Genomic DNA, 25432 nt, shown 5'->3' with positions numbered 1-25432 from the left:
TATGTAGGTCCAGATATCACACTGACCAGCAGAACTTTATTTCTAGATGTATATTACTCCATGTCAAAGAGAGGTAGTGGCTTATAGCCCTCCAATCTAAAAATCACTTACAAAATGAAAAATGCCCATTCTTTTTCTTTATTTCTCTTTTATTTCTATCCTGTCTTTATCCCTGCCCTTCATACTATTAGTTTGTTGTTGAAATTGACCTACTGAAGTCTCCTTGAGCTTGAAAAATATACTTTTTATTTTATCACATGAATCTTTTTGTGAACAGAGAACAAGTTTAATTTGAATTGGTTCACTTTCTCATGTCATGCCATGCACACATTTATTTAAAGGTGGTGAAGCAGCTTGGGGAAAAGAAAATACAAAATCATCAAAAAAATGTCTAAATATGGAGTTTTGTATCTTTTTTTTTTTGTACTTTTCAACTAAAGGAAAAAAAAGAAAAAACAGGAGGTAAAATAGATTTCAGACAATAAGATCCTTAAGTATGCTGTGTACTTCATCTAGAGCAAAGCTATAATCTGGAAGAATGATATTAGCAAAAATGAATCAGTTAAATAAAAGCAAACACATTTTCTAAAGCTTTTAAATAACTGCTAGGAGACATGTTTTTTAACCTACTTTACTACTAGTTATCAATGTGACTTTAGTGTTTAACACAGTGCCTGACACATAGTAGGTGCTTAGTATAGGTTTATTGATTGATTGATCTAGGCAAGTCAACTGTACTCTCTGGGCCTCAGTTTCCTCATTTGTAAAATGCAAATACCACCAATCAGAATGCCCACTTTATAAAGCTGTTTTCAATTTTAAATGAGATAATGTGAATAAAGCATTTGGTAAGCTTTTAAAGTTCTATGTAAATGGCAGCTATCATTATTAATTTTCTGTTCCTTTTGAGCTCTATGGCTCTCATATTCTGCATAACTCTGTGTATGCTAATTTTGCACGTAACTATAGTCTTTGCCAATGGAGCATGAAAGTAACTGCTAAAGGCTTTTGGAGATGGAACTACTCTAATCATATGTTCTATATTGGCTAGGAATAGTGCTTAACAGTACTCTGAGGGCAGAGTCCATGCAAGGTAGGCAAGGAAGGCTCTGGGAGTACAATGCACAGATGAGGAAGAAGAATGCCACAAAGCACACTTTATTTAATATGCCTATTGATAAGGGGATGTATTTTTTAACTATAGAAAATTTTGCTCTCCCTGACACTTGGGTGTCTATTTATCTTGGGATGAAGTCATTCAACTGATTTAGAAGAAAGGTTAAAGGTGGCATAAATTCCAGGGTGTTCAGGAGCCAGCTCATACTGGTTAGAACTCATTTAAATTTTCACTGTGAACATTTACACCTTAGTGATCAGCAAACATTGTGAATTACAACTTGATTTATTATTTTGTTGATTGTTTAAACTTAAGAAGGCAATGGAAATAATATAAATGATACAGATTAAACTTAAAAGTCTGTCATGCATACATTTAAAAAAAATCAAAAGTTGGTTGTTAAACATTTCCCAGCACACCTTTGTGTGCATACAAATGCCTCTCTACCCTCTATTGCTAGCCTTTTTAGAGAAGTATGCCTCTTGAATATGCATTAAGCACATAAATCATTAAATAAATGGTATCCAGTTCAAACAGGAACAGTCAAATGTTGACTTAGAAAATCTCAGGTTAACATTATCCATGTTGCAGTGTATTTTTATCTTCTTAAAATTTGCCAATTACATTCTAATCTGATTCCTTTTACTCGAGTTTTTCAGGGCTGCATGCTGCCTAGGGAGCTCTGATATTTCTGTCTTAAATGTAAAAGGAGCTCAATAAATATTTGTTGAATGAACAAAGAAAAGATATTGAAAATAACAAAAGTTCTACCTGATATTCCTAAAACAATAGTCTGACCACATTACTTCCCTACTCATGAAGCTTTAGTGGCTCCCTATGGCCCCTAGGAAAAAATAAAAATATATTTTTTTTGGTGTTAAAACCTTTACAATTGTAAAAAAAAAAAATCAGCTTCAACCTATCCTTTCAGGTTGATTCCTTATTATTTTTCCTTGTGCATGACTATACTAAAACTTTTGGAACATTGTATGTTCCCAGACAAATTGGCCTATGTGTGGTTCCTGGATATGACTGACATATGTCATCAACTTTGCACAGTTGTCATCTCCATATCTTAGAAACCTAGTTCCCTTCAAATCTCAGTCAGATGTTACCTTCAATTGGCCTTTTCCTTGATTCTCTCAGTTGTGATTTTTTTCTATTACTTTGTTTCATATATATTTACTTATTGTATTGTGTATATTTACTTATTTGTAAATATAAAAATTATCTCTATAGAATGTAAGCTCCTTGAGGGCAGAGACCATCCTGATTTTTTTTTTTTTTGTGTGTGTGTTACCAGGTCTTACCACAGAATTTGGCACATGGTAACTGTTTAATAAATGCCTTTTGACTAATTGTAGTGTTTTGAGATTTACAAAGTATTTTTCTCATAGTCCCGTAAAATAGGACAAATATTATTATTCAGATTTTAAAAATGATGAAAGTAGCCAAGTCTCAGAAATGATAAGGGACTTGCTTGTGATCACTTATCAGAATGGGAATGGAACCTGCTTTTTTTGACTTCTGAAAGAATGTCAGCATTCTTTCTACTATATTGTCTTTTAATCAATCAATCAATTACTTGATTTTCTTTATTATTTGTGTGAGGAGATTGGGATTAAATGACTTGCTCAGGGTCACACAGCTAAGTAGTATTAAGTGTCTGAGGCCACATTTGAACTCAGGTCCTCTTGACTCCAGGGTTGCTGCTATATCAACTGCCTCAGCAATAAACATTTGTCAAGTGCCCACTATGCCCTATACGAAGGGATACAAAGAATGAAAATAATTCTTACCTGCAAGAGGTCTATATTTTCATAGAGAAGATAACAAATTTGTCCAAAATATATACAAGTTAAAAAATACAAATACATGCTAAGTAGTTATAAGTAACATAGTTTGGAAAAGAGAATACTACATTTGGGATTAGGAAAGACTATTCAGAAGATGATGTTTGGCTTTATCTTAAAGACAAGAAGGGGATTATATAAGGTAGATGTAATGAGGGAGTAAATTCAAGATATGTGGGATGGCCAATGGAGGCAAGAGATAGAGTGTTAAGCCCATGAAATAGAGGTAGGGCTAGTTTGGCTAAATTACACAGTGTGGGAAGGGGACAATGTCCACTGAAGCTGGAAAGATAAACTGGAGTCAGGTTGTATAGATTAATTAATTAACACCTTTTCATTCATTCACATTTTTAAGGCAAGCATTAAATATTTTCTGTTCATTAGTCCTACAAATGAGAAGTGCTATGTCTTTCTCAAAGATAATGATTCACATATTCCAGTGGCAGTGGATGTTATGATTTCAGTAATTCATCTGTTAAATGGCTATGATTTAGACTATGGCCAAGAAGAGAATAGTATAACTTTCTCTAATCTCAGATTAAGTCAAACAAAGATTCAATCAAGAGAAAAATCTATATTAAGTCAGCCATATTACTATTACTTTAGGTGTATGTCTACATATATGATTGTCCTTCATTCTAGAAGAGGACTGTGACATCAGGGAAATGATGCCATCAAATGCAAGGGAATTAGATTTAAGTGAGGGAAGGCTGTGCAAAGTCACTTGCCTCCCTTTCCCCTCCAGAATCATCTGGATCCAGTGGCCAGACATAGATTAGGATGATTGGAGCTGGCCCTGGATGCAGTGGGAGACCTGGGTCTTTTAAAGCTAAGGTCTTCACCAGGTCTCAGTTTAACTTGAAGCTGCACCCATTCAGTGATTAAGGCTAGGGTAGCAAATGAAGCAAGAATCTCCTCTTTCACCTATGTAGATATGTATAGATATGCACGTGTGTACATATATATGTATGTATGTATGTATACATATATATAAATATATCCATGATGTATTTTGGTGGGAGGATGAAAGAGAAAAAAACATAAAGTAAAAAGTGCACAGCAGAGAACAAAATAATAACTTACAAGGAAGCAAAGAAAAGGTAGATCATCATGAATATAGTATCTTCTATTATATATGCTTTTTTGAAACAGAAATTCATTGTTATATATTTTGAACACAGAACTTTCTGACTCTAAGTAGACTCCTTGTTCTATCTTCTGTACTACTCATTTAGCCCAGATCTTTTTTTTTTTTTCCAACCTCAGTGGCCCAATATAATGCCAAATGAACATATTTTTGAAATATATAATGTTATACTCTTGTTTATAATATTTGCTAAAAGGATTGAGGAAAGATGACCAGATTGGCTTCTTGTCTTTCATAAGTTAAAAAGCTTTTTCCAATTATAAGTTTTCTCAGAGATATCAGCAGATAAAAGAAAATGGATTCAAAAAAGTTCAGAACTGACCGTTACACCAAAGAAGTTGGTTTCATTCATTGCATCCAGGAAAATTTTGCCAAGTTTATGGTCTGTATAGTTGAAATCTTGAATCCTTTGGTGCCTGTTGCTGGTGCGGAGATGTTCCATGGCCCTCTGCAGGGTTTTTGCAATCACCCATATTCCATCATAGGCATAGCCATGGAATTTACTGGGTCCCACGTCTGATCGTTTATCATTATATTCTTTTTCATACTGTTGGGGAGTCTGAAAAAAAGAAGTAAGAAAGTATAGATAAGAAAAAAAAGAAGTGAAAGAAATTTGATGACATTTAAGAAAGAAAGAACAAATGAATGAAAGAAAAATAAAATATTAAGTGATATGTTTCAGGTATTGTGATAGTGGGAGCGGTATTAGGTGAATGAGTGGTGGTAGGGTTGGGAGAAAGGGAAAATATAAATACATTTAAGCAAAATTGTCCCTGCCCTCAAGGGGATTACATTATTATTTTTTTAAATTTAATAACTTTTTATTGACAGAACCTATGCCAGGGTAATTTTTTACAACATTATCCCTTGCATTCACTTCTGTTTCAATTTTTCCCTTCCCTCCCTCCACCCCCTCCCCAAGATGGCAAGCAGTCCTATACATGTTAAATAGGTTACAGTATATCCTAGATACAATATATGTGTGCAGAACCAAACAGTTCTCTTGTTGCACAGGGAGAATTAGATTCAGAAGGTATAAATAACCCTGGAAGAAAAACAAAAATGCAAGCAGTTTATATTCATTTCAAGGGGATTAAATCCTAATAACAAATGTTCATTTGGAAAAAATAGGTAAAGAAGGAATCCTGCCAAACCAGGAAGAGCCACAACAGAGAAAGAAAATTATAGACCAATCTCCCTAATGAATATTGATGCAAAAATTTTAAATAAAGTATTAGTAAAGAGATTACAACTTATCAGTAGGATAAATGTTCTATGATTCAGAGGGATTTACTAGGAATGTAGAGCTGGTTCAGAATAAGGAACTATTGACATAACTGACTATATCAGTAACTAATAATGAACATTCAGTGCTAACACCTCATATTCTCAAACCTCCTTCTTTTTTTAAAATGAATACCTCTTCCTCTGAATTCTCATCCTGATGTAAAGATATGCCCAGATCTTCAAAGACTTTACTGGGAGAGTGTAAGTATTAGCCCATTTTTATCAAGATAGAAAGACTTCCAGTATAGATTATATCTTTATCTTTTTTTTTTTAAGGAATCAAATGAACTAATTTTTAAGTCAGGTGATAGACCCGTTAGCTGGTGTTGGATGAAATGAATTCCCTGTGGACACAGCTTATTAAGTCTCAGTTGTGAGAATTAAATCCAATTTGTTCTGACTTGAAGTCCAGAACCCTATCTCCTCTACTGTACTACATTCTATCTAGAAGGCAAATCAGAAGACAAGTCCAACTAAGTCCAGGAAGTTTTATTATCAGAAGTTTAGCCACCTCATGATACTTTTTTGGGCTACTGTTACTCATGAATCTTTATCATGAAAGGGTTGTGATTTGTGTTATTCAAAGCAATGCTTACACTCATGAAATTAAAGTTGTTTTGAAGTATTACTTTTTAATGTAGCAATCTCCCTAGGTGGAATATGTGTTTTAAAAATCTCTTGTCCAGCTTGAATTGTCTAAATAACTCCATTTGTGGTATCACCATTAGGGTGTAATTGAGATGTTAGAGACTGATTCTTTGACAAACATATCAAAACTATTGCAGACAAATGAATGTTGTGTCTTCAGAGCATTTGACCTTGAGAGGATATATATTCACTTTTACTGTGCTCAAAATTTTGATTGAAACATTTGGGAAGCTCACTTTTGAGAAGTACCTTCAAAGTCTGTGTGTCAGGAGCCTCTGTCATCAACACATAAGAGAAGGGAAAGAGGAGGACTGAAAAAGTGAAAGGCTCAGCTGCTGCTAACCTTTGTGACACAGAATTATCATTGCTGACACTTTTGGTACTTCCTGGGTCTAAGACCTCAAACCTTTTATGTCACAGTCTAATACATAAGACTTTCTTTAGAGAAAAGATTAACAGTGGAAAACAGACAAAAATATACAAGGAAAGCTCCCAACAGCCACAGTAAAGGGGTCTCACCTGGCTGCCTTTCCAGAGTATACAATTCTAGTTTAAACATTAACTCAGAGGCTCAGGATCTTTCTGTTTTTATATGCTGCCTCTGAGCAGCTTCAGAGAGTAGAGGAGAGGCTCAGGTGTCCTCACTTACGCTCTTGGCAGAAGCTGCTACTTTTCTGCCCTATTGATCAATTGCTTTCTGAGTGTGGGAATATTTCAGGAAGGAAGAAAAAAGGAAAGAAGAAAGGAAGGAAACAAACATTTATTAAGGAACTATGATGTTCTAAGCACTATGCTAAGAGTTTTACAAATATTAACTTATTTGGTCTTCATAACTAACCTGTAAGGTAGGTACTAGTATTATTCCCATTTTATAGTTGAGGAAATTGAGGCAAGCAGAGGTTAAATGATTGATCTGGGGTCTTATAGTCAGTAAATCTCTGAGTCTGAATTTGAACTGAGGTTTTTCTAACTGCCAGTCTAGCATTCTATCTAGTAGACTAAAGCATTGTACCAAATTCTTTTGGAATTTCTTAATGGTGGCAAATTATAGACAGAAATCATAATATCACATACTTTTTGGAATGAGAGAATCCCCTCATTTTTATAGTAATTGAGGCCCAGAAAGTATAAGTAAATTCAAAGTCATAAAGGTACTTCATGACAGAGTTAGACCTAGAAAGCAGGTTTTACTTGTAGAATGTTGCTCTGACCACCATATCTTAATGTTTTGTTTTATTTATCATTGAGGCAGATTTCATTTATGAAAATAGTAACAAAAAAAAGTAGTAACGATTACCCCAAGCTTTCTGGTAAATAAGGTAGGTGATCATCCTGCAGAATAATAGCCTTATAAACATAATGGTGTTTTGGAAGAAAGCTCCTGGAATACATAAACATTGTCATGGAGTCTTGATGCCAGTCCTGGGCTATGTTCCATTCTTTGTATAACCCATGGAATCTCTTAAGAGGTTTTTGAATTTCTTCATATTGTATCAAATTGATAGTTTGAGGCTGAAGGATGAATTCTGCATGGACACTCCCACAGATGTCAGAAAAACAAGTTATTTTCCCCTGTGTTTTTGATATGTATCTTGGACATCAGGAATATTGGAATTTCCTACTGTCAACTTTGGATTCTTGCTTTTAGAAGATGCTGTAAAACGTCACATCAACCATAATTTACTATTTACCTCTTAAGACATTTTCCTCAGAAAATTCAGAACAAGTGTCAGTTCTTTATATGTGTCCCAATCTTCACAAAGACTTTCTCCACATTTGGAGTTTCCTTTGTAGAGAGATGTTTCTTTAACTATAGTAACTCCATGGCCATAATTTTCTCAGTTAATTGTTTAATGGAACAAGAAAAACTCTGCTTTTTCCAGCATTCTCAATGAGCCCACGTGTGACTGAACATCCCTTCAAACAAACAATTGGTCAACTAGCTTATTTATTAAACATTTACTATGTGCCAAAATAGCATTATGTGCTAAGTGCCAGGTATAGTGGGAAAAAAAAATCCTACTCTCAAGGAATTCACCATTTAATTAGGGGAGACAATCTGCAAATATCTATATATAGATAATCTATATAAAGGATAACTTGGGGGCAGTCTCAGAGGCAAGGTTATAAGATTAAGGAGATCTGGGAAAGGGCTCCTGTGGAAGGGAGAGTTCAAAAGAAGAATTTTCATAGGATTTCATAGAATTTTGAATTGGAAGGAAGCTTAGAGGCTTTGAAATTCAGGACCTTCATTTTATAAATGAGGAAAGAGGACCAGAGTTTAATAGAATTGTCTAAAGTTACATAGTTAATAAATAGCAGAGGACCCCAGTATCCTAAGCTCTTTCTGTTTTTCCATGTGTCAGTGAAAAATTTACACTTTTGTCAACTGAAATAATTATTTTACTATTATATTAAGAACTAATTATTAAATTGTATGCCTAACTTTTCTCCTTAATTTCCTTATTAAGCTACAGTTAAACTTGTTAAAGTTGGATTTGAAGATCGGGAATGATTGAAGAGATTATCCCTAGCTCTCTAGGAACAAGCTCTTAAATGCTGGGTAGGATTCTACTGCATGAGAAGATTTAACTTGTGTTATGAACAGAATCTATTCTGTGTAAGTTCTTACCCGGGGAAAGAATTAGAATTAAAGATGATCCAGTTCATGAAAGAGAAAACCAACCAGAGTGGTCTGGGGGAGATGGATTCTCTTATCCAGATTGCTGGAGGCTGCTAGGTCCTCATGATCAAGTCTCAGCAGGAGGCACAGAAGATTTCTAGTCCACCTCTCAACATTTAAAATGTTTCAGAACCTCCCTTAGGATTTTTGGTTGCTGACAGAAACCACTGACCATCAATTTATTGATTACTGGCTAGCCTAATTAATAAACTGATTATTAATTATCCAGAAACTCTGCCTCTTGGATTTATTTATTTTTTATTTGAAAAAAGCTCCTTTCAGCATGTTAACTGTCTTGGCTGTAGATTTGCTTAATTCTCCAAACACTGTCTGATGTTGGCTTTGTTTAGACCACTCCTATTTCTCCTGATGTAAAACAATAAATACTTCTTGGCTGCTGATAAGCTTTCTGGTTTAGTCTTTTGGAAACAATAAAGATCTTGGGAAATGTTTATCTATCTCTAACAGTAAAGGAGTGGATTAGGAAGGGCCTTCTAAAGAAGGTGGGATTTCAATTTAATCCTGAAAGAAGTCAAAGATTCAAGTGAGGAAGGATTCTAGCTTTGAGAGTCAGCATCATCCATAAATGGCTGGGTATGGAATCAGGAAGAATTGGATTTAAGTCTTTTAGTTGTGGGGCAGCTAGGTAGAGCAGTGAATAGAACACCAGCTCTGGAATTGGAGACCATAGTGCAAATCCAGCCTCAGACATTTATTAGTTGTATGACCCTAGGCAAGTCACTTAATCTTGATTGCCTCCAAAAAAGAAAAAAAAATCTATTTGTATGATCCTGAACGGGTCACTTAAGTTTAATCAACTCTTCACTTCCTCATTTTTAAAGTGGAAATAATAATAACCTCTACCCCAGGGTTCAATTTCATGGTTCAATGAGATAACATATAGAAAGAGCCTTTTGCAAACCTTATGATGCTACAGAAATTTCTGTTTTTATTATTAGAAGGGATTCTTTTTTAGTTGTGGATAGGACACCTCTGAGGTCTCTTTTTGCTCTAAAAATTCTGCGATTCTGCACAAAAAATTTTCTGCAGTGGCCATTTCTAGACAAACATTAAGGCAAAATGAAACTACTTTAATATCTCTCCAGCTCCTGAGGGTGAACTTGTTGGAAAAGAAAGAATCCTCTTTTAGCACTCTGTAGGATTTTAGGTATTTACCTTTGATAGAGTGGAAATAATAATAGCAATGATAACAATCATAATCAAAATATAATTCAAATAACAAAGACTGACTTACTGTTCTTTACACATGATGCTTAATCTTTTGACTCCTTCCCTTTTCATTTGCTGTCTCCCATAAATGGAATCCTTCTTTATCTTCACCCCTTCCCTTCTTTGGCTTTCTTCAAGATTCTGTTCAAATTCTACCTTTAGCAGGAGACCTTTCTTGATTTCTGCTGGCTCTCCCCATTTCCCCCCCACCAAGTGCCTTGATTTTGAGATTGGCTGCATATATCTTATGTGTCTACTTATTTGTATTTCTACTGTCTCCTCCCATCAGAATCCAAATATTTTGATGGCAGAAACTGTTATTTACTTTTTTTTGGGGGGGGGGGAGGTACACCCAGCACATAGTATAACCCTGGTTTTCTTTAGACATTCCCAGTTCTAACATGTAGTTGGTCTTGAGGAAACCTTTGAGCATGTCTGGCTTGTCTGATGTGGATGCCATTGCATCACCCTATGACATAAGGGGGTGGAGAGCTTCTTTTGATTGATGAACTGGATGTGCTCCAAAAGCTCCTCAAGGGCACCTCCATGTTAAAACCAGGCATGCCCAGAGTAGTTCAGCTTACATTAGCACAATGACAGGCACATAGTACTTAATAAATGCTTGTTGACTGACCCAGCTGCAATCCATCTTCTAAAATAGCCCATTTCATTTTAAGAAAACTTTAACGGTCAGGACATTTTTCCTTATACTGAACCAAATGTTTCTTTGTGACTCTTGCTACACACTCTACCAGTTGTAAGTTTTCTTTAAATGGGCTATTGATTAGATCAACTATACAGTAATATAAATTCTCATGTCAGTATAGACTAAGAGTTATGAAGGGGACTTGTGTTAGATCATCAAGTTCGGGCAAAGAAAAATTGAGGTTTTGTGAAGGACCATATAGCATTGTGTTCTCGTTCGTTCTCTCTCTCTCTCTCTCTCTCTCTCTCTCTCTCTCTCTCTCTCCCACTTTCTCTTCTCTCTTCCTCCCTTTCTCCCTCCTTCTTTGTCTGTGTCTATCTTTGTCTCTCTGTTTCTCCTGTCTGTCTTTCTCTTCCTTCTCTTCTTTTTCTTAATTCTCTCCTTTCCTCCCTCTCTGTGTATGTCTTTCTCTTTCTCTTAGTCCATCTCTCCTCTCTTTCTGTGTCTCTGTCTCTCATATTCTTTCATTCTTTGCCTGTTTTTTCATTCTCTGTCTCTCCCTATCTCTCCTTCTTTATGTAAGAAAGGCCATAATTTTGATCTTTAACTCCCAATCTAGCACTCTTAGATGGTATAAAAAATAGAGAATTGGATTTGGAATCAAGGAAAATATGAGTTTAAATCCTGTCTCAGAGTCTTCAGTTGTATCTGCTCTTCATGATCCCATTGGGAGTTTTCTTGGCAGAGATACTGAAGTTACTTGCCATTTTCTTCTCCAGCTCATTTGACAGATCAGGAATCTGAGGCAAGTGACTTGCCTACCCCAGTGAGCATCTGAGGACAGATTACTCAGAAAGATGTGTCTCCCTGACTTGAAGCCCAATACAACATGCACTGTAACATCACCTAACTGAATCTCATTCTCTCTTTTTCTCTTTCTCTGTGTCCATCTCCCTTTCTCCCTCTCTCTTGTTCTGGCACTGCTTAAGATAGGGCTGTCAAATTCAAACAGAAATGGGGGCCACTTGTCCAGGCATAAGGAAGGATCCCTGCAACTCCACACATTGACTTAGTTTTTAAAATGTAGTATCATCTATATTTTATTGTATTTCATTTTGTTAAACATTTTCCAGTTTCATTATATTCTAGTTTTAGCTCTACTCAGTCATTGTCTTGGATGCCTTTGAATTAGGACATATATTCTTTGGAGGCTGGAGTTCTTATAATACAGCTCTTTTCTATGTACTTGTAGATCTTCCCTAGGAGGAGAAGAGCCCTTCCCTGGCTATAACCCATACTCTTTATTCCAGTGAGTAAAGCCATGAGAGTTAGAAGGATAGGTTTCTACTCCAAATCATATTAATCTTTACTGTGTTATTGAGGTTCTTTCTGGCAAAGGAGGTACAACCAGATGGTATCTTCAGCCATTTTGGCAAAGTGAAGCAGGAATGTAGTATGTTATGGTAAAAAAAAATGCTGTTCTAGAGTCAGAGATTCAAATCTCCCCTTTGATGCTTATTACCCAGGTGACCTTGGGTAAGAGACCTTCCTGGGTCTCCTAATTTGCAAAGTATAGCTTCCTAATTTGTAAAGTGGTGGTGGGGTTGGACTAAGTGTTTTGCCACCAAGACACAAGTAATATATTACTCATATTTTGGGAATGTTTAGTTTCTGAGGGTATTTAAAGTTTTCTGAGAGAGAAACTGGACTAGCAATTCCTATGAAAAATGTACTGTATCCCCAAGTTTCAGTGGTTGTTAGTGTTTTTAGAACACAAAACATACTGAATATAATACAAGAAACAATGCAATAAATGATGATTAGGTTCCCAGGAAGTTATGTGGTGCCATAAGTTAGGAAGATTCATTATCCTGAATTCAAATTTGGCCTGAGACACTTACTAGCTGTGTGATCCTGGGCAAATCACTTTACCCGATTTGCTTCTGTTTTTTCATCTATAAAATGATCTGGAGAAGGAAATTCAAGCCATTCCAAAATCTTTGCTAAGAAAACTCCACATGCAGTCACCAAGATTTGGGCATGATTGAAACAAGTGAACAAGGTTCCCAAGCCTCATTCAGACATAATAGTTCTTATCTGAATTCTGAGTTCTGAGATTAGAACCTGATCAGAAGTGAAGAGAAGAGAGGAAGAACCCCGAAATGAATTTTTCCCTTGTTGGCAGAGTTTTGAAAAAACAAATATCATTTACACTCTACTTACCTCCCTTTCCTCAATATTTGAAATCACTTTTAGCAGGCCCCTAATGGCTTCATATATGCCTAAATCTTCTATTTTAGGCCTGCCCTAATCCCCAAAGTGTTCTGTGTTCCAGATAAACCTACCTATCCAATCCCTTCTCCCCCAACCCCAGGCAAAATTCCCATTCTGTCACTAAAACTGATTTCAATTAAGCATTTGGCTCGAATAAAGCTAATTATGTTAATTTAGACTAACTTGCAAATGAATGATCACTCTTAGAGATTTTTATATTTCTGAAAAATATTTAGAAAATATAGAGAAATATCCCCCTCCTTTTTTTCTTTTCGTAGATGAATTGGTGGGAGATGGAGAGTGGCTAATTTAACTTGAGAGTCTGCTCCTAAGGTTAGGTTCCATGAACTATTTCTATTTTTCACAGCTTTTATATATCATACATTTTAGGAACTGTTGATTCCCTAAAAGGTTACAATGACTTTGATAATCAATCAATAATAATAATGATTGTTGTTGCTTTTCAATTATGTCCAATTTTTTTGTGATCCTCGGGATATTGTCCATGAGGTTTTCTTGGCAAAGTTACTAGTATGGTTTGCCATTTCCTTCTCTCATGGATTAAAGCATACAGAGGTTAAGTGTCTGGGGCCTCAGATGATTCCAGACCCAGTGCTCTATCCACTGAGCCATCCTGTGACAATGATACCTAGCTTGCAGTTACATAGTACTTAAGGCTTGCTCTAAGGACAACAAAAGTTTTGTTATTGGATCTTGGCAATAAGTTGGAACCGTAACTATTTTTCTTTATAGATAGGTCACTTATAAGCTTGTATTGCCCATATGTATTTTCCATCAGTAAGTTCAGTGGTTCTGAATCTACCACAATGCAGTGTTTCATTAGTTTGTCACCATGGAACATTACATTGTTATTCAAAAGCAATCATTTTGTTGAAAATTGTGCTTTTATTATATCTCCACAATACTATCAATAGACTATTAAGACTGAATTTATTCTATAGCTCTGTATAACTCTAACTCTATTTTGGTCACTATGTTAAATGCTCAAAATGGAAAATAAAACCAAAACAGAATTTAAGCATAAAGCAATTTCTAAAAAATGAACAAAAATATAAAATTTAATATGCAAAGAAGCCTTAGATATTTTTTAGTCCAAATCTCCCCTTTTTAAAAATAGAAATAGGAGGATCAAGTGACTGGATTTCTACTCTATATCCTCTCCTTCTTTTATTAGCTGTTGTTGTTATTTATTTGATTACTTGTAGCTGAATCTTCCTGACCCTATAGGAGATTTCTGAGGAAATCTGCAATGAGGTTTCTGCTCCCTTGAGTTCTGCCTCCCACTCACTCTCATGGGGCCTGAACATAGAGTTTGGTTATCTCATGTCAGAAGGATTTCTGAAGGGCTGAGTTTAGCTGAACTCTCACTACAATACTACAGTATTGTATTCTGGGATATGCCTGGGGACTGTCGGCAATAGTTCAAGCCAGAGCTCCCACTCGCTACAGAGAAGGGGAACAGATGTTGAATTTGCCCATTCATGAAAGGGTCCTAATTGTAAGCATAATGGATTAGGGCAGGGCAGAGTAACTGTGGTCATGCAAATATTATAGACCAGATATGTATTGAAACCAGATATGAAAAAGAGGAAACTAAAAATATGGTAAGTCACTTGATGGAAGTTAGGACAGGTAGAGTGCTGCGTCTCAAATCAGGGAGACTCATCTTTCTGAGTTCAGGTATGGCCTTAGACACTTACTAACTGTGTGATCCTGTTTGCTTTAGTTACTCATCTTTAAAATGAGCTAGAGAAAGAAAAGGTTAAATCCCTTGAGTGTCTTTGCCAAGAGAATCCCAAATGGGATGAAGAAGAGTTGGACATGATTGAAATGAGTGAACAACAACAAGGATAGGCCTTGGACCCATTATTTAGTTTATGTAAGGATAAAGAAGCTGAGGGACAGGAGGTTGCCAAAAGTCACAAAAATAGGAAGTGGTGGAACTTGAATCTGAACCCAGAACTCAAGAACATAGATTTAGAGAAAGAGACTTTTCAGACCACCAAGTCCAATCTTTTCATTTTGTAGAAATGTTGAACCATTTAAAGACATTATTAATACAGAGCTTGGTTCATATGTAAGGGATTCTAGTGATTTCTAGGAATCCTTGATCCAAGGGATCCCTTGGGCATGTCTTTTGTGTAACTTTTTGCTGAGAATATGGGAACGTGCTCACAGTTATGTGATGGAATGCCAGGAAGCACAAAGGAGGGAAGCCTACTCTTCTGGTGCACTGATTAATAAATTTCCTTTATTGTTGTCCTATGTTTTCTTTGGAACATGAGTAAACAGTCATCAAAAAGGAATGAGCAAATATTCTCCTTGGTGGGCCTCTGGAGATGGAGCATCCTATACTTGGAAAGCTATTGCATCTCAAGAGTCACATATCAAATGAGAATACTTAGTATAGAGCTTTCTTTATTCTGAGCCTATAAAAATCCCTTAGTGGAAAGGGGACTTTGAAAGAATCTCTCTCAGGAAAGGAAGCTTTGCTTGAGGCAAACTCACCATACTCTGAAAGCTGTGACTGGGGTTCTCCAGGCTAGGAAAATTGAGGTTTTGCTGTTTCCTCAGAGTGGTGATGATGTATATAGTATGTTGTTTGTTTGCTATATTGTCTTTACTGTTATGGTGATCACTGTGTTTATTAATTATGTATTACTTTTATGCTACAAGTTTTTCTCTTCCCTTATGTCTTATTTGAATCAAAGTTCTGAGCAGTAATAAACTTGTTCCCACCCCCTTTAAGACTGTACCTGTTGACTGAGCATTCTGAACCTAGATTAATCTTACAACATAGCAAGTACTTAATAAATGTTTACTGACTAGTCACTAGTGATATTATATGATTTCTGCCCACATCTCCACACTGATTTCTTAGGTTTCATGGAGGCTGGTAGTTGAAAGTTCATTACTTATTTAGAGATGGAAAAAGACATACACAATCCCTAGTTTTACAGATGAGGGATCTGAAGCTGAGTTTTAGGGAAGAAATATTGCATCATTTGAGAAAACTGCTAACAATAAAGACTAACATGCTATCATTTATTATCTTAGAGAGTCATCTAGACCAGAAGTGTCAAACATAGAGTCAATAGGTTGCATGCTGCTCACAACACTCCCAAGCCTCCAGATTAAATGTAACTGGAAAGTATTTGATAAAATAAAAATACAAAAGGACACAGTAATGCCCCACAGATTATGGTTTTCTAAGCCAATATGATGCCTACAGGGAAACTTATATGTTTTGATGCCCATTACTATTTGAGTTTAAAACCACACTGGTCCAGAAATCTGAGAGACTAGGTAAGTAACTTTTCCAAGATCACATAGCCTGTATACGATAGTGCTGGGACTTGAAACCAGATCTTCCTCCTTCCAAAGCCAGCTATTTATCTACTATGCATAAGTCTCTGGTGTAATTAGGAAGCACAAAAGATTTACATTAAAATAGAAAATTCAGCATTTTATTTTGAAGGAAAAATGTCTTCTGTATCACCATCATCATCATTATCATTTTCTCTCTCTCTCCCTTCCTCTCTGTCTCTGTCTCTCTTTCCCCCTCTCTCTCTGTGTCCTTCTTGGTCTATCTATCTGTCTATCTTTCTCTCAGAACTGCCTATTTAGACTGAAAGGGAATTTAGGGGCCATTTAGTTCAGTCTATTCCTTTTATGGCTGAGGAACCTAAGGGTTAAAGAGGTAAATATTTGGAGACTGAATATAAATCAACACATGTTATGTTCACTTTTTCCCCTTTTTCTTCTGCTTTTTTTTTTCTCTTGTGGTTTCCCTCTTTTGTTCTAATTTTTATTTTCTAACATGATTCATAAAGAAATGTGTATTTTAAAAAATGAATATACATATATAACCAGAAAAAATATAAAACAATAAAGAGATAAATGAGTCAACCAAAGTCACATGGGTAATAAATGACAGAACAAAGATTTCAAGCCAGATCCTCTGATTCCAAAGTCAGACCTTTCCCCCTCACAGCAACATGGTTTCACCTTGAATATATATATAAAGTCCTAGATATTTTTTGAAATCACTTTACATTCCACAAACTATTTGCTATGAGCTAGGTACTTCCTCAAACACACCTTAAACTCTCTGATCATTACAACAAATCCATGAGGTCACTGAGAGATGAGATCAAGTGATGTCCTGAAATTATAAATCTTGTTAATGAAAGGGGCAGGCCTAGAGCTGGAGTCTTTTAGGCCAGAAAGCAATGAATTATGCAAAGGTGATGTACCACCTTGCCTCAGGGATTAATGACTGTGTAAACAGGCAATCAATCAGTCAGCAGTTGTTAGGAATTTACCTTATGCTAAGCACCTTGGCAAGGACTGGGGACACAGAAAAAATAAAAATGGTCCAAGTTCTCTGGGAGCTTATATTTGAGTAAGGAAGATATATATATATATATATATATATATAATCTGTATATAGATATCTATCTATCTATCTATCTATCTCTATATCGATAGATAGATAGATAGATAGATAGAAAATACCTAAAGAACAGATGGAAAGTAACCTTAGAGGGAGAGTCACTAGTAGCTGGGAGGGTCGGGAAAGGGAAAGTTTGGGAAAGGAAGGGCCCAAAGTGGTGTTTATGCTGAGTCTTCAAGGAAACTAGGAATTCCAAAGTGTAGATATTAGAAGGGGGGCATCCATTGCAAAAGAAATGGGAGATGAAATGTATGCAAAGAAGAACAAGTAAGCCTATATTGATAGACTGATGATTTTGTGGAGCGAAGTTATGTGTAAAAAAGAAAAAAAAAAGAAAGATATGAAGGGGTTAAGTTGTGAGCTATATCTATATCTTGTTCCACAGAATCTAGTAGATGAAAAGTCCACTGAGTCAAAAACTTTCAGGATTACAAATAAGGTTACAAAAACTTTTACTTGATCTCTCAAATATTTTATGAATACTAAGCAGATGAACACCAAACATACTTCTGAGCAACAATAAAATCCACTTCAACAGTTAGCATCCTATTAATATGTGTGACAGTATCTTAAAAAAAAAAAAAAGAAAAGAAAAAACTGTACAGCAGCTGAAATTTAGAATGACAAATATACCAACCCTTCCTGAAATGGTCTTGATCTCTTTTGAACTGAGGGGTTCAAAATCCACTCCAATATAACCCTCCATGGCTGCCAGGAGATTTTTGCTGAGGCAGGGGGATGGATGGCCTTCAGAGTGTGCCAGTTCCCACCAGGAGGGCTCATACCAGCCAGGAATGATCCACTGATATTTGCTGCCGAACATGTTTTCATGATATGCCTACAAACCAAATAGTTTTAAAAGTTAAAAAGTCAAAAAAAGACATTCCATTGACGAAGAGAAACATTTTGTTTTATTCTTTACAAAACTCATTTTGCCATCCCATTCTTTAAAGGAAAACCACACAGATGTTTTGCTAACATAATTCCCTATTTCTTTTTAATTTTTTAAACCACTTTATTATTTTGAAAATTTTTATTGCATAGGAAGGAAAATTACACTTTAAAAATATTACAGGAAATTTTAAGGATGCCCATTGTGGGGGGAATGGCTGAACGAGTTGTGGTATATGATTGTGATGGCATATTACTATGCTACAGGAAATGATGAGCAATGATTTTGGAAAAACATGGAAAGACTTGAATGAAATAATGAAGAGTGAAATCAGCAAGAATCAATATTATATACAGTATCAACAATATTATTTTAAGAATGAATTTGAATGAATAAGTTATTTTGACTATTTACAAAGACCCAAATTAGCCATTATGGACATATGAAAAAAGATATTAAGTGCATCTAAGAGAAAGAATTTATAAATAGAAGCATGTATGGAACAATCATATATATACACATACACACACATAAACATGCGTATATATGTATATATCCTAATTTGTATCTAATTGTGGCTATCTTTAAGGCAAAGGAGTTGAGGGAAGAAAAAAAGAAATTTACATGATAACTTGTTAAAATAACAAGTTGTACATAGTAGATTTGTAGTTTCATGTACAATCATCTTTTTATTACACTATGTTATGGAAATAAAATAAATTAAATATATGTATGTATATTTCAGATATAGATATTCAATCTTTCTGTTATTGATATAGACAATTTTTTCCTATCTTACCAGATCCATATTGGATCTAGAACAGAATATCTAACTTGAAATCTAATTTCTAATGGCTGAAGAACTAATCACTTACTTGGGAACTGATTATGCTTAGCTGCCTCTACACATAGACATATATATGAATATACACACTTCTATTCTCTCTCTACATGTTTAATTGAGAGTGTGCTGGTACATGTCTAACAAGCAGGTAGCTACCCCCACCAAAAAAAGAAAAAAGAAGTAAGTGTGGAACACTTTTAAGTTTTACTTGTATTACTAATATTTTCTCCATCACTTTCTTAAGCCTGGAAATCAACAGTACAGTTAATTAGGTCTTGATTTGTAGGTGTTAATACTCACACTGAAAATTTAACGATCAGTTTTACAAGAACTGGTTCCTATATACCTCAGCTAATTCTGGATCTAACCAAAAACTCCGTAGAAATATATGGACTCATGTAACCTCCAGTTTACATATATCATGGATATATGAAAGGCAATGGAGAAACTAACTGCCAGAGGGCAACGACTCAAGACCACACTTCCCCCCTCTCTTTCCTTCCCTCTTGTCTTTTTTTGGGTTCTGGGATGACTTAAAATCTCTTCTCCTCAGTTCACACTACAATTGGTAGAAGGGTAGGGTTTGGTGGCTAGAAACCAGAGTAGAGGGTAAATGTTTTATCCCTAAGTGCAAGCTTTCTTTTTGGTGGCAGCATTCAGCTCATCTAATCAATCCTTCCGTGCATTTCACTCTAGTCTCAACCTCTGTGACTTAATAGAACGCTCTGGGTCTGGTTTTCCTCTGAAATGCATATTTTAGAGAATTTTTCTCCAGTTCTTTATATGCCCAAAGATCCATTATTTTTGAATTATGCATGCCTTCTTTTCTTTGCCTAAAAAATGAGGGAGAAGGATCTTTTTATTCCCTATCAGTTTTCTGATTGTTAGAATCAGCAAATAATTCTTAGGCACTGTATGTGCTTGCTTCAGGAAAGAAGGGAAAGGGAGAAGCTGAGAGCCTGCTGTGTTTTGATCTGAATGGTTTGAAGAAGAGAAAATTTGGTCAGAAGCAACAAGTGATGGCAGTGGAAAGGAAAGCAGATAGTTCAATCACAGGCTGTAATCTCTGGAGTTAAGCAAAGAAAACAAAACAAACAAAACCAGTGGCCAGGAATCAATTAAGCTAAGAAATTTCCTTGCTGGACCTGTATCTTCTCTCCCGATTCCATGTAGCCCTTTATCCATGAAATGGTTCAAGTCTCCTTAAGTCTTTTCCATCTCTTCATTCTAAAGTCCTGGGCCATGGAGCCATCCCCTATAACTCTTTTGTACTAAAAAAATTATTTTCAGATCTTAATTCTCTGCCTCTTACCTCTTTTCATCCTCCCAAGAAAGTAAGAAAAACTAAACCATTACAACACATATAAACTGAAAAAGTATTGGACAAGGAGAAAATTGCTTACATAAATGTGACAAGCCTGGTATTCCAGAGAGCAACAAATACAACGCAGGACAAAGTGTAGCAAATGAACATTTTGCAAGTGACAAAATTCAAGATTAAATCATCAGTAAAACCAAAGACCATAAATATCTATGAGCAATGCTGATGATAAACAGGGTGAACTAAAAATGCTAATTCAGGAGAGAATATTTCATTTAATAATTATCAATGACATTTGGTGGGATAAAGACCATTGCTAGTCTATATCTCTGGAAGATATACCTTCTTTCAAATGAATGTAAGAGACAGAAAGAGAGCTGAAGAGGCATTTATACATATACATACACATATATATGCACATATCTGTATGTATATCTGTATGTTTGTATTATGTATATTATATGGATATATACATATATACATCTATATATCCATATTTCTATATACACTCATGTGAGGAAATGCAGACCCTGAAGAATGACAATGGTGAAAATTAAGAGACAGAAATAGAAATAATGTGTTTTAGGTATCAATCACAACTGTTCACAAGGAGATATTAGATCATGAATTTGAGAAATAGATCATAAACTTGGTATATAATTCTATTTAGACTATAGTGAGGACAAGAAAAAGGAATGGAATCATTACTCCATGTGGATGGATGATGATAATAGATGGCGATAATAGATAAAAATGAGAAGGATGATCTATTCACTTCTCACTTTTACTTCTGCTTTCTCTTCTAAGGAGAATATCCTTTGGATTAGGGAAGAGAGAACAAAATGATTAGCAGTAAACTCCAAATTAAGCAAGGAGATTATTGGTCAAAAATCTAACTGTTCTCAATAAGTCCAAATCACCAGGACTAAATCCTGAAAAAACTGATAGATGTAATTCTCTGCTACTGCTGGTAATCTTTGAAAGATTTTTCAGAATGAGACTAGAAAAGAACATATTTTTCTCTCTTTTAAAAAATGAGGAGCTTTTTATCATTGAGTTGTATTTCTATTCTTGACAAAATTCTTGAACGCATTATACAGGGAATGTTTTGTGAGCACTTAGGAAGGAAAGTAGTGATTACTGAGGCCGGTGTGACTTTTTCAAGAGAAGGTCAGACCATACTAACTTATTGCCTTTTCTCTCCCTCCCCTCCTCCTCCTGGCTTTTGACATGACATTACTTAAATGTGACAAAGTCTTTCACATTATACTTGGGGGAAAGTCTAAATAAGGGTACAGTCAGGTGGACTATGAATTGCTTGAATAATCAGACCAGTCAGTAAGACAGTAAGTAGCAGGGTAAGATGTAGAGATATAAGCTAGATAATAGTATGGTTTGGTGGATTTGAAACTGATTGAATGATCAGATCCAAAGAGTGGCTGGATAAAGAGATACAGACTAGATAAAAGTAAGATTAGGTAGATTCAAAACTGATTGAATGACCAACTCTAGGGAATAGAGATAAGTAGCAGAATATGGTAGAAAGAGAAAGGCTAGTTAATAGTATGGTCAGGTGGATTTGAAACTGATTGAATGACCAGCCCCAGAGAGTAGATTCATGATTTCCACACAAAATTGGAGTAGTGTCTCTAGTGGAATGGCTCAGGGATCTCTCTTGTGCTGTTCAACATTTTTATCTATGATTTAGGGGAATACATTCAGGGCATGCTTATTAAATTTGTCGCTGAAATGAAGTTTGGAGGGATAGCCAACATGTTAGATGAAAGAATATAATTCAAAGAGAGTGCAGTAGTGTAGAATGAGTTGAATTAAATAAAATGAAATATAATGGGGTCAAACATAAAGTTCCACATTTAGGTTCAAACAATCCATTTCACAAGTATAGTTCTTGTGAATTATACTTTATTACATTTCTTTGATTTGGAGCTCTTGAAAATAGGAATGAGATAAGTAGGTGGCACATTGGATAAAGCACTGGGGCCAGGAGCAAGAAGATCTGAGTTCAAATTTGACCTCAAATACTTACTAGCTATGTGACCTATAGAAATTACTTAACTTTCTTTGCCTTAGTTTCCTTGTCTGTATATTGAGCTAGAAAAGGAAATGGCAAACCACTGCCAAGAAATTCCTAAATGGGGTCATGAAAAATCAGATATGACTGAAAAATGAAACAAATTCTAGCAGTAGTTATATTTATATAAACTGTGCTCATTAAAATAAGAGAATCATAGATTTTTAGAACTGGAAACAACCTCAGCCATCATCTCATCCAATTTATTCATTTTACAGAAGAAGAAATTTCAGCTAAAGTATAAATATTTAAGAAAGTAACTCCCAAAGTCTGCATAATGAATCAAAGGACAGATACAATTTGTAATAAGACTCAGAGAAAACAAGCACCTCATTACAAGATCATAGCTCATTGGATTTAGAACTAGAAGGGAATCTTAGAAATCAGTCTTGCCTCATATCTTTATCCCATAGATAGGAAACTGGGGCTAAGAAGTATTAAAAGATTTGGCCTTAGAGATAGCAAGTTGAAAAGGCTAGATTTGATTCCAGATATTTTATATTTCATCCTTTAGGCCCTCTTTCAAGCTAACTTGAATAGTTTAATCTAATTCTAGTTTTTCATTCTGGTGAAAAGAGAAATATTAAAGTTTCATTTTCACATTGGAGAGTTTGAAATACATCAATCCATAAACTTGGATCTGGCATTGCCTCAGCTAAATGCTTTATCCACTTTGTTTTAGCTATTAATTTAACTATCTTATCAGAGAGAGAGTGTTAAGTGCTTTCTTAGCACTTCTGAGTCTATAGGTTTCCTACTCTAATGGGTCTCTCTGACATTTTTTTTTTTTTTGCACCAGGGTTCATTTTGCTATCGGCACCTCTGAAAGGCTGTATTTGGCCTTCTGCCTCACAAGCCTTGAGTGCTCTTTCCATCAGCATAGCTGAGAAAAATTATGGAGACAGCATAGTGCCCATATCAAAGCATGGTCTTTTCCAAATCAGGGGATTCTTTCCTTCCCTCCTTCCTGAGTTAAAGTTAAATTTTAATTACATTGGCTACCTAGAATTCTTGAGCACAGATGCCCTTTTAGCTGAATCTTTCTGATGGCTGAATGTTTATTTTACAAATGCCATTTTTTTTGATGAAAAAATTACCTCTTAAACAAAACTTACTAGCTCTACAATTTTGGAAATTTTTCTAAAAAGTACTGTACATACCTCTGGTTTTTTTTTTTTTTTTTTTTTTTTAAGTAGGGCATGCTGAATGTAAGTTTTTCTTGATTTGGGGTCATCCATAAAAATGTCAGCTATCACCCTGGAGAGTGTTGTTGAGATTCATAGGGCTTTTTTTGTCTAAATATTGAATGTATCTGCATTTTAAAATTCTCAATCTGCCATTTATGATTTTTCTTTCTTTTCCTTTTCTATTATATTGGAGGATATCAATTCTTACTACAATCATTACAATTATTTATATATAGCAAAAACAGTTTTCCTCTCCTCAAAACTAGTGAATTGTTTTTAGTCTAGCAGTAAGCTGGAAAACTTCTCTATGAAGTCTGTTAGAGCAGATAATAAAACAAATGTAAACAGGTTTTCTGTAAAAGATTCCTGGAATCTCTTATCAGTAAAATGCATGGGCTTTGTGACAGTTATTTGGGCTACTCAGATAGTTTTTGTCCTTATTTCCTAATCCTTTAGATGTCTGGGGATATTATTGGATGAATGACCTCCAGTAGCTAATTCTCATGCCTGATTAATGAAAATGAATCTCATTTTTTTTCTCTTTAAGATAGAAATATATTTGCAGCCTTCATGTTTATTATTTGAAAAACATGTTTTCTAGAAGATAAAAATTTTAAGTTTTGTGAAACAATGGGAGCCTATTGTCTGCAAGGCTTTAGGCATTCATTAATTTCTCTTCTTGCACTACCAGGCAAACTGCTTACTTTTGTAAGGGAGAAGAAAAATTTGAAGAATGAAAGTAGAAGTTTTAAAAATATGACTCAATAACTAGAGCACATGACTGATCACTGAATATAGATAGAAAATGAAAAATGAGAATTTGTTTGCTTTACAACATGTATAATTTTAACTGTTGAGGTATAAATAGCCTTTTGCCTCAGACTTGCTGAAGTTGGACCATCTCTTCATGTTACCATTTGGATACTCATTGTTCAGGAGCATAGCTTTTGATTATGTGATTTTGATGGCAAAGTCTCCATTTCAAGCAAAGGCTAAGATGAAAAGCAAATCTCAAAATCCCAAGGCCTAGAAAACTATAAGAGAAAAGCAGCAATGAGATTCCAGCTCTGTTTCTCATGTTGAGCACCTGAATAAAAACAAAGTATTGAGGCCACAAGTGATGTTCGCTATTAGCAAGCATGGAGAAAAGGAGACCAGCATCACCAGAAGGTTTAGATCAAAAGAACAGTCTCACTGCCCTCTGATCTAAGGAAGAGAACACTGGCTTCAAAAGTTACCTGGAAAATAATCACAGGGTGATGAATTGAGTCCTCTTAACTTTTCTAGTTTGTTAGAAGTTTGTCTCATTACTTTAAAATTCCTACTTGTATCTTGATAATTCTAAGGATATCTGCTAGGCTAATTTGTAAATCCACTGAATACTGTGAGTAAAATCGGCTATTAGACCAAGGAAAGAAGAAAAAACACAAGCATTTATTAAGGGCCTAGTGTGTGCCAGAAACTTTACAAATATCTTTTTTTTTTTTCCTCACAAATTTTTCTCTACAACATTTTTTTTTTTTTTATTCTCACAACAATCCCTGGGAAATGGGAAGTTATTATTCCCATTTTACAGTTAAGAAAACTAAGTCAGTCAGATTTTAAATGACTTGTCTTGGGTTACATGGCTAATACATTTCCTGAAGTCATATTTGAACTCTAGTTTTCTTGATTCCAGAACCATTGCTATAGTCATAGTACCTTAGATGTGTAGGGTATGGCTATTCCCTTCAA

General features: G+C 35.2%; 1 protein-coding gene across 1 annotated transcript in view; it reads right to left on the bottom strand.

The window, feature by feature from the left end:
* GABBR2 (gamma-aminobutyric acid type B receptor subunit 2) overlaps positions 1–25432 on the bottom strand; it is a 780032-nt gene that overhangs the window by 264297 nt on the left and 490303 nt on the right. The window contains exons 6-7 of the mRNA XM_051998595.1: positions 18000–18200; positions 4440–4676 (exon numbers count right to left, since the gene is read on the bottom strand). Of these exons, the coding sequence (XP_051854555.1) occupies positions 4440–4676; positions 18000–18200 (438 nt within the window). The remainder of the gene's footprint in view (positions 1–4439; positions 4677–17999; positions 18201–25432) is intronic.

Source organism: Antechinus flavipes, chromosome 1 (assembly GCF_016432865.1).
Source record: "Antechinus flavipes isolate AdamAnt ecotype Samford, QLD, Australia chromosome 1, AdamAnt_v2, whole genome shotgun sequence".
In the NCBI taxonomy this organism is placed as follows: Eukaryota; Metazoa; Chordata; class Mammalia; order Dasyuromorphia; family Dasyuridae; genus Antechinus; species Antechinus flavipes.
This window is presented reverse-complemented; position numbering and strand designations above follow the sequence as displayed.